The sequence below is a fragment of the Pocillopora verrucosa genome, chromosome 6 (genome assembly GCF_036669915.1).
Source record: "Pocillopora verrucosa isolate sample1 chromosome 6, ASM3666991v2, whole genome shotgun sequence".
NCBI classification, from domain to species: domain Eukaryota; kingdom Metazoa; phylum Cnidaria; class Anthozoa; order Scleractinia; family Pocilloporidae; genus Pocillopora; species Pocillopora verrucosa.
In genome coordinates this window covers 6,075,411-6,085,839 of record NC_089317.1, presented here as the reverse complement: position 1 = coordinate 6,085,839, position 10,429 = coordinate 6,075,411, and the positions used below count along the sequence as shown (strand labels likewise).

Sequence of the window (10,429 nt, the reverse complement as noted above, 5' to 3'; positions counted from 1 at the left end):
TCCGCAGTTCAAATATATGACTTTCATATTTTCGATTAGTATTGTTATTAGTATTATTATTATCATTATTATCAATATCATCATTATCATTACTATTATCATTATTATCATCATCATCCGTGGAGCTTTAATTTGAAAAGGAGTCTCGAACTGGCTAGTCCTCCTGGTCTCTAACAAAAATATTGTTAACGTGAAACTCGAGATCCAAATTCCCAAGAAAGGTTTTCAAAAATGCCTCAGGAAGCGAACAGAGAGTCAAAGAAACAACCCAAAAGCAAAATAACTTATTTTTATTTCCAAATCCTTTTTTTCAAAATACACAATTTTTAAACATCACTTTTTTATCTTTACTTTAGTCTCTCATGGAATTGAATTCAAAGGGATTTCTCAAAATACACATTCATTTGGCAGTCAGATAACTTTCACATTCTTAATTATCTTTAAGTCAAATTATCAGCTCTATAAATATTTTGTAGTGAAAAGCCTTAATAATTTTTACAAACATACGGCGAAAAATGCTGCTTTAGGGTATTAAATATGCATGTATTACAAAAAATGCGTAGAAAAAGACGTATCGAAACAAAGCGATTCAAATTTCGTTTGTTTCTCTTGGTTTAAATAATCTGATACTAAAATGAAAATAGAAATGCTAACTACATAAGCAAATGAAAAAAAAAATAAATGAAAAGAACTAATTAAATAAAAAAAACCTTTACGACAGAATTATCAGTGTAGGCTTGACATTGACATCAAGAACCCCAATTTCTATCTGTATAACGGATAAATGTATCCCTGATGCAGCAATGTGCATAAAATGTACAATATTCTCTGGTATTCACGCGGATTTGCCCATCTAGCTTAGTCACATAGCACCAATAAAACCTCAACTCCAAATTGAGGCTAGTTAGGCAAATTTACATGAGTACAATAGAATACCGATCAGGCCTGCCACATAGGCCTATTGTTTATTGTCTATAAGCACTCCAGGGTTAGACACATTAACCTGCGCAATCAGGGGGCTGCCTTGTTCTCAAGTTCTGTATTTGAAATGACAGAGACTGTCCTCCTCCATCTGCACATCCGTCCACATGCGTTCCGGAATTTCCGTCTAATTTTGGCATCCTTACATTTACGCTTTAACAGCATAAATGAAAGAATAACGCAACTCACAGACAGAGCAATTATCAACGAGAGTATTATGGGGTTCTTTATTGCTGTGCCAAAACCCACTTCTTTGCTGCATCCACCTATGAATAAATATTTCATCATTCTCGGTCAGTTTATTATATTCACAAACCGTGATAACCAGGCTCAAGCAAAATGCGTGAAGCATAAAACTCATTTTCTACGATCTCTTATCTTCAATCAAGAAAGGTGTTTTCAATTTAAACATCTAATGCGTTACGAAGTCCTCACCGCATGCATAGCATACTCAGATTTACTGAACTCTGAAAACAAGCTTAATTCAAAATTCGGCAAAAAAGAGCAAGGGGAACGCTGTCATACTACTTCAAACCGTTTATGTATAATTGAGAAACCTTCGTTTTTGTTGCCCTCTTAGTTTTGTTTTCCCCAAGGAAAAAAGGCAAAGAAAGAAACAAACCGTTTTTCGGCCAATATCAACAGTTTACGTACCTGAGGGAGGCAAATCTGGAGGGTCAGGTGCCTCTGAGCTTGGAGTATTACCTTCGTGGAAGATTTAACATATACCATCGTAAAACAGGTGTATCTCATTTAGGAGCATAAATGTGAAAAAGAAGTTAGAAAGAAGAGAGGAGGGGAGTGAGAATAAACAGAAGAGGGGGGAAAGACATAGGAGGAGAGAAAAGTGGAGAGAAAAGAGGGGGACAGAGGAGAGGTGAGAGAGAAGAGACAGAAAGAAGAGGAGAGAGAGAAGATGGGAGAGATAAGGGGAGAAAAGGTGGAGGGGAGAAAGAAAGGGGGAGAAAGAAGGGAGAAAGAGAAGGGGGTGAGAGAAGGGGAAGAGAGAAGAGGGAGAAAGAAGAGGGGAGAAAGGAGGGGGTGAGAGAAGGGGAAGAGAGAAGAGAGAAGAGGAAGAGAGGAGAGAGGAGAGAGAAGAGGGAGAAAGAAGAGGAAAGAAAAAGGGGAAAGAGAGAGAAGGGGGGACAGTTCCATTTATCACATTTAGTACCACAAAATTCATTTCGAAATAAATTTTTGTGTAAAAATATAAGTGTTTTGATAGAGAGAGAAAAGATAATTAATAAATCACTTACAGGCTAAAGGTTGTGACCTAAGTCTTTGCTTAAAATATGCTCAGCCGAAAAAACAAGTTATATTTATAAAAAAAAAAAAATTGCAACGAAGCTAGAGATATTCTGCAAAGCGACTCAACAGAGTAATACGAATAATAAGAACAATATCCGCTCTCGGAACCAATCAGGTCGCAAGATTTATAGAATACCGCCCGCTCACGAATTGTATAAATATATATATAGAGAGAGTACCCTTCATCTCAGATCTACATAATAAAAACTCACCGATGACAATTACTTGAAGTGTATAATTTTCACTTCCCAGACGATTTTTAGCTGTACAACGGTATTCTCCTTCGTCACATTTGGTGAAATTTCGCACTAAACTTGTGGCCTCGTCGTTTGTTCGATTTTGAAGCACCTGCCCGTCACGAATTCGAACCCAGGTCACCTGGGGACGAGGAAAACCCGTTGCGACGCAGTTTAAGTGCAGAGTCGATCCCTCGATCACCGAGGACGGTTGTGGACTTTTTATCTTAATAACGGGCTTCTCTGAAAGAAAAACAAACAATTATGGGAGTTTTATGATAACTCGATTTGTATAACACAGTTCAAAAGTCTGGGGAACTTGTCAGAAACCCGCATGCTAACCAGGTGGTAATTGATTACAATCTTATAGAATTTATTGCAAAAAAAAAAAAAAAAAACAGCAACAACAACAAAAAAAATCTAGAAGCTGAATACATGAGATGAGCTGTATTACCATGAGCACCAATGATAAAAATCACCAGTTTTTGAAATTTTAAAAATTTTAAATTGTTTCTTTTTTGTCGCTAGAAACGTCAGCGCACAGATGCATTGTGCTTTGTTGTCTTAAGTTTGAACTCATGTGCATTGAAGAATCCAGGGGGAAATTCCGGTGTCAAAATAAACCCATCCCCTAGTTAGACTTGTTGGAGACCAAAATTCTTGTAACGACAGGTTCCAATGGTACCAGGGGAGTCATTTTCCCCGAAAAAAATTCTTTCTTTTCATGAATCAAAGCAGGCTTCAGCCCCTTTTAACTAATTTTCTGGATCCACCCCTGTTGTGGTTGTTTCAGAGTGGAGGCAGTGCCCACATTTGCTTTATTTTAATAATGATGAGTAGAGTTTTAAAGGAAATATAATCCTACCTTTGATTATTTGAATAATTGTGGTGTTCTCTAGCGCTTCATGGTACTCAATTTCTCCTATGCAAAGGAATACCGTTCCGTCATACTTTGGTGATATCTTCAGTATACTCAGTGTTCTATCTACACTGAGTTTATACTCGTCAGGATAGTGATTGATAACTTTTCTGTTTTTTATCCAAGCTTTTCTATACTTGTCCCGGTCCTTTCTGCACTCTTTCATCTGTTCCATATTTGGACACTCAAACCACGCAAAGTTTTTCAGGGGCAGCCCGTCTGTGTCTATCGAGCACGTTACTTGAACGTCTGTTGCGTCAATTTTGACAAGGATCCGGTTCCCTCCATCAGTACTTTTAGATCCTGTCGAGGGAGCGTACACATATCAAACGGAAGTTAGCAAAGCAATTTCACCAGGTACTCAAAAAAGGGATAAATAGTCGCTTTTGGAATTTGTGTCATTTGATTAGCAAGCAGCTGTTGTATTTACTCCGTAAAATCAGTTCGTCACAACAGTATTTATGTTCTACAAATATTGAATCGCTCTTAGTACGAGCCATTATTAAAGGGCTAAACACTCCCTAATTATAGAGTGCCACATGTCTATAAATTACGAAACTGTTTGTACAAAAGTACAAGGTGTGACTTATAGCCATTTCTCTTATTGACTTGATGTAAAGCCAAAATTTTTGAATATCCATCTCTACGACTCAGAAGATGCTGTTTTTGAACGAATGTGGTGGTTTGATATTGCGTAAAACTTTCTGCCTCACGATCCTTTTTATGGCGTGACGACAAAAAGTGCAATTTTTTTTCACTTGTACTTTCACTTTCAGAATGTTGATGTATATTTTTGTAGCGTTATACGTTATTATTAGACATTATTATTATTATTATTATAATATTATTAATAATATTATTATTATTATTAATTACTATTATTATTTGCCGGGAGGTCTGGAGAAAGGCAAATTTATTCTGTTCCAAGTGTGATCACTTCCTTTTCTCTTTAGCTCTGAAACTTTTGACCATTTTACGGCTGACGGTCATTTTCTTCCCGTAAAGGTTAATAGAAAAAAATTCCGGTTAACTTTATTTACGATTTAAGGTTAAGAATTTGTCAACTCTGTGCGCCTAATGGCCAAATTTTTTGGAGGTCACGATAGCGTCAAGTCAAGTCAAAATTTATCACGCCATCTGCCGTCAGCATTGTACAATGTCTTTGTTAGCAAACGTTTGTTGTGAAACGCATTTGTAATAAGAAAAAATACTAGCTCAACTAAATTAAAGTGATCCCTCTAAAAAATAATCAGTTAATCGAAGAAAGATAATTGTAGCCTCAACGTCAACAAACGATAGAGTCTTAGAACTTTGTGGTTTCTGCTATTGTTGGAACATCAAAATGTTTTCGTAAACCTGTCATGAGATTTCGCTCAGCATGAGTCTACTACGTCATCACATGGCTGTCAAAATGCAAATCCAACTTATCGCCCTTGTCAAGGCCTACTGGCAATCAGTGGCAGTGAAAAACAAAGAAAATTATCGAAAATGAGTATACGAAAAACAATGGCTTTGAAGTAATATATTTTTCTTTTATTTCTTCTAACGAGCCTGGGGAAAATGGAAAAAAAATATGAGTGCCTGTAAGACATCGAACAACAGATCTTTGGATTAGGCGCTGCGAATTGCGAAGCTTTACCACTGAAGACTCTACAGTGAGCAAGGCCAGTACTAAGTTATAAATTTGGAGATTTCGAGACGATTTTGTTATTTTATGTGTACGTACCAAACCTTCGTTCGACCCACGGGCGATGTTAATTCTTACACCGCCGCTTTATTTGCCAAACGTCTTGATTATGGATTGCTCTCAAGTGAACAATGTCAAAACACAGTGCCATTAATTCGAGCCGCTTACAGTTGATCAGCGATGAAGTGCTGAAGATGACAGCCGTAAATACATTTTCAAGTTACGAAAACATGACTTTAAAGATCGAGAGAAAATCTTATATCGATTTATTAAAAGTTTTTGTTAATCCTCAGCGACCCACTCAAATGTAAGCGCGCGGTCTCTGTGTCGCCAGAGACCGTATCAGTGTTTATACTCAATGCAATGAAATCATCACTAACGTATTACGACTTACTGACCTGAGCTGAAAACTACCAAAGTGATGAAAATCTGGGTTGGATATAAAATATTACGTCCCATTCCCATTGCTGCACTGTTGATGTTTCAGATTTCCCTTGTAGAGAGCTCTACGCGTGTTAGTTGTCAATGAACGAATGCAAATGACTCGTGTGTTTACAGTCATGTGACATGGCTATCAATACACCTTTATGTAATGGTATCTGTTTGGGTGGGTTCATTTAACTACGAAAACAAGTTATGTCTGAACCACAGCATAACCCCATAAACGAAGGCTTTTAACAGAACAGACAGGGCGGCGTTTATTTTCAAAACCGCGGATGTTTTTGCTTTTTAAAAGTTCCTTTAAAAGCAGAAGATAGCGTCGTATTTTTTGCAGCGATCGACATAAATGTGCTTTCTTCATTCCGGCAATTATTTCACAGTCAGTTTCGCGGAAATACGCCATTATGAAATGGAATAATTAAAAGAGTTCACTTCCTAAAACTCGTAAGGAATATTAATTTTGTTAGTTTTCTAAAGCTTGGATATTCAAATGTTTAATAGATTAGACAAATCCTTACGGTTTTGATTTGTTCACGTTTCAATATACATTAATTCTCTTACTCAAACTGAAAATAAAACTGCTTTCTTCCTTTCAAAGTGAATCTCTATGTTCACTAAAGCATTCAAACAATAAACAGAGATTAATATACAGACCTGTCGATCTGGGAGTTCTTGTTTCAGGTCTTTCAGCAATTGCCAGTGGCAGCAGCGAGATGCAAAGCAAAGTCAATCGGAGACTCGTATCTTCAGTTATTACTTTAACTTACTGTCGCAAGCTGAGGTTTACTTTAAAGTTTTCACCCGCCGACCCGCTTTCATACTTTGACAGCACTTTGATATGTCAGCTGACTAACTCGACATCATTTCTAAATTTATCGCCCTATTTATGAGCAGTCAAACAGCCACGTGTCACTTGCATTAGACCTTACAACTCGCGTCTTTGTAAGCGAACGTTAGTTGTGAACGTCATTTATAATACAAAACAGACACTCAAACAAATCGAAATAATCCGGTTCTCTAAAAATTACTTAGCTTCCTTAACTACTTTCATTGTAATTTCGCCACCAAAGCTAACAAATTGTAGAAAACAAAGTTTATTTTATGCCTTGTATTCTATCTTTTGTCATAAGTCAAGCACCTTTACGATCACCAACCGCGTTTCCTATCAGGCTGAAATGATTTCAGAAGGCCATATATACAAATGAAGTAATCCGGTTCTTTGAAAATTATCAATAAACCGTTTAACTCCCATGAATTACCAAGAGAGAATTTTTATACGAGTCGCCCGCCAGCATTTAATCTCTCTGTTTGAAAAATATTTGCCGAGTTGTGACTGTTAGTGACATTTTGATTACTCCTTTGGTGTTTCATATCTAATTTCATTACCATTCACTTGAAAATGACGGAGGTTTGGTCGAAACGTCATGATTTTTATTTTAATTTCATTAAAACATTGAAAAGTTATCTATCGTGATGTGCAGAAGCTTGCATGACTTTGTCGGCAAAATTCACACTTCACATAAGACTATTGTCTGAGATGGTTCAGAGCGCAGTTTGATCTACAATTTACAGCATAATAAATAATACAGTTTGATCTCGGCCCACCATTCCGACCGGCTGCGGAATTTTAGAGTCGTTGCAAATTTAAGTTAGGCAATCATCACTTTCGAAGTTACGAAAATATTATTTTCAACTTTTGAAATTACGATAATATTATTTTCAAAAAAGCGGTTGTTGATTAGCGTTTAAATTGTGCGAACATTTTTTTGATCGAGGTGTTCTGATTTACATTCTTGTCAACTTTGTTGGGAAAGAATAGGAGCTTGAGCTTCGGTCAAGAAGTTGAATTGTTAGTATAAAATGCTTCATTTGTCGTTTTTCTCCTGTTACTAGAAGATCGAATCATCGATTCGTCGACAGCGTGTCTTCCCGGAAGATTTCTTGTACACCAACATCGATTTATTGCAAGTTTCTGATATTCATCAGCGACCCATTCGAAATTTACACATTTGTTACTTGTTTTGCGGCTGTACGAGTGCTTCATATTAACTGCAAATGAATTCGTCGCTAATGTACTACCGCTTACCTGACGTGAACATCACTAGCGTACCGAAAATCACTGGGAGAAACAACATAGTCGTGTGGTCAAGAGTTAGACCAATTTTCCTTAACTGTAGAACAAGAGCGCTACTGGTGTGAGACCGAATGCACCAGCTCGTGAAAGTATGTGGCTTTTATTTGTTTTATGTTATATATTTTTGACCTGTTTGCTCTCTTGAACAATAGTCACAAAAAGATCATTTGTACTTTTGTTAATTTGATAATGGTCGTTAAGCGTGCTGGCACGTGGCAGGTGTTGCAAAAACATGATTACTTTTATTAAAACCCAGCCACCTGAAACATATGCGAGCAATAAAATTATTTATTTAAATTTTGATTTATACTATATATATATATATATATATATATATATATATATATATATATATATATTTATTTAACTTGACTCCTTTTTTCGTCACAGCACAAGCTTGGAAAGGAAAGGAAAAGAAAATCTGGTCGTTATTTTTAGCATTTTTCTTTCTGTCTATTTCTAGGTTTTTTTTCCCCTGCAGTTATTCGATGGAACCAGCCAGGGGGCAATTACTTCAAAAGACAAAATATTTTAGTAATCGATTTAAAGTATAACATTTTTTTTCCTGTTGTGTAAATAACTGATTGCCTGCGAGGAAAAATTTTGTGGTAGACTTTGATTAAATAGAAAAAAAAAACCATCATCCAAACCAAATTATTAGAATACGGAGCAAACGTGAGTAAACAATGCTAGAGTTTTATTTTGTTTCGTGAGGTCCTAAAGACCTCACGGCGAGAAAGCACAAAAACCTCACACTACCTGCGAAGTTCGTGTGCTGCCAGTTTATAAGACAAACGTCTCGAATAACGATTGTTCTTTGATTCTTTTGTGGACATTGTCAGAAAAAGGAGAGTCTCCTATTCAAAGTTCTTGCTATTGTTAAGCGAAGAACAGCTGAAGAGGACAGTGAAAAAATATGTTTTTCTTGTTCTATACCTGCATTTCGCTTTGGGAATTGATAGAAATACTTACGAAAAAATACTTAAGAGAAATGTACAGGGCTACATTTATAGCACAACCTGTAATATTAGGGATTATGGAACTTTGAGTAATCGTTGTGGCGCGCCATCTGTATTTGATGGTATCTGTTTGCGGGGCCATTAACTACGGAAACACGTATTGTGCGACCCACAACATGACCCCATAAACAAAGGATTTTACTGAAGTGTTTAAAAGCCCAGGGCCGACTATTTTGATCTGATGATATGCATTAACAACGAGTGATTTAAACAGCACAACGCAAGTTTTAATTTTTCTCATCGATCTTTCATGACGCATCTGTTCTTTGACCTGGTTTCATTTCACGCTAGGTTACATCAGAAAAATTCACAGTTCTTTAAATTCTCAGTGCACTTTGATCTGCTTGTTCGAAAATAAAACTGCTTTTTCGTGATGCTTCCTTCTGTCTTTCTTTCAAAGTAAATATCTATGTTCACTAAAACATTGATATAATAAACAGAGGTTAGCGGACTAGCTAACTTCAAGTCAGCTAGCGGACTTGCTGATATTAAAAGCGGGTCGGCTGTTTGCTACAAAAATTCTTCCTTGCAGGCAATGAATTATTTACACTACAGATAAGAATTATAAATTATTCAAAGTCAAGATTGGTACAACTTATGCTTTCTGCACATTTGCCAAACATGATTTTCGAGAAGACGTTTGTTGATCCTCACGCCCCCGTTGAGCGCCTTCAATATTTTATCGCTGTATCACTGGATGTTTCATAGAGGATTATTGTCAATGAAAAACGTAAGATGGTTTGAACTGTTTGAGTAAGCGAATTATCTACGAATAACAATGAAATTAAAGAAACATGTTTTCCTTTTTTCGTCATGTAACGAGCGTTAGGACAACATAAGAGTACCTGTTAGCTATAGAACCTCAAACCTTTGGATTACGTTTTGGGAAGCTCAATCTTCGACAAACAGAGACTCTGAGGTGAGCTCGGCCAGTATTAGGTTGTAAAATTTGAGATTTCGAAACGAGTAAGTTCTGTTACGTTAACATGGCTTGTGAGTGATATTTTGGCTTTTTCTCCAATGTAAAATTTCAATATATTAACACTAGCCTCGATACCTCGAAACGCGTAAGTTGTAATTTCTGTTCATTTATAAATTCTGCTCTTTTCTTCTTTGATAAAAGAACGAATCATTGAATTTCGGAGAGCACCTTTTTCCTTAAGATTAATTGTGTACAAGCATCGATTTACTGCAAGTTTCTGTTGTTCCTCAGCGACCCATTGGAAAAGTGACATGTATGGCATTTGTTTCGCTCGCGCGCCGTGTGAGTGCTCTATGTTCAATAACAATAGACCTTTTTAAAGCTCCCAGCGCCATATTGGAAATGAAACCGCGCACACATGAGAACGAGGCTGGGGTTGACTCGCGTTAAATCTCTGTGAGTGCGTTTGATGAAATTCGTACGTGGGCAGTAAAATTGTTCGATTTTTAAGGAAAATGGATGGTCTTAGCCGAAATCTCGATAAAGCTAATTTTTCTACGAAAAAAGAAAGGAAAGCAGTGTGCCGCTTTTGGTTGTTCAAATACATTTTATGGCCCCAATGGTTTACCTACGAGCTTTTACTCCTTCAAGTTTATGCACGGAGGCATATATGTTTCCTAAGTATTTATCGTTCTATACTTATCTTATTCTTTGTGAATTATGGATGAGGGTAACTATTGTTGCAAAATTAGTACAAATTTTCTAGTAGGTACCTGAATTGT

General features: G+C 36.6%; 1 protein-coding gene across 2 annotated transcripts; it reads right to left on the bottom strand.

The window, feature by feature from the left end:
• Positions 1-292: 292 nt before the first annotated feature.
• On the bottom strand, positions 293-6,366 carry LOC131780400 (cell adhesion molecule 1-like). 2 transcript variants are annotated; one of them, XM_066168177.1, is made up of 5 exons: positions 6,227-6,366; positions 3,391-3,747; positions 2,502-2,768; positions 1,636-1,686; positions 293-1,247 (listed from the first exon to the last, which is right to left on the bottom strand). In XM_066168177.1, the coding sequence occupies exons 2-5, from the start codon at positions 3,617-3,619 to the stop codon at positions 1,012-1,014; spliced, it is 783 nt and encodes a 260-aa protein (XP_066024274.1). In that variant the 5' UTR covers positions 3,620-3,747; positions 6,227-6,366; the 3' UTR covers positions 293-1,011. The 2 variants fall into 2 exon arrangements, with proteins under 2 accessions (XP_066024274.1, XP_066024273.1); XM_066168176.1 differs by lacking the exon at positions 6,227-6,366 and adding an exon at positions 5,530-5,651.
• Positions 6,367-10,429: the final 4,063 nt, after the last annotated feature.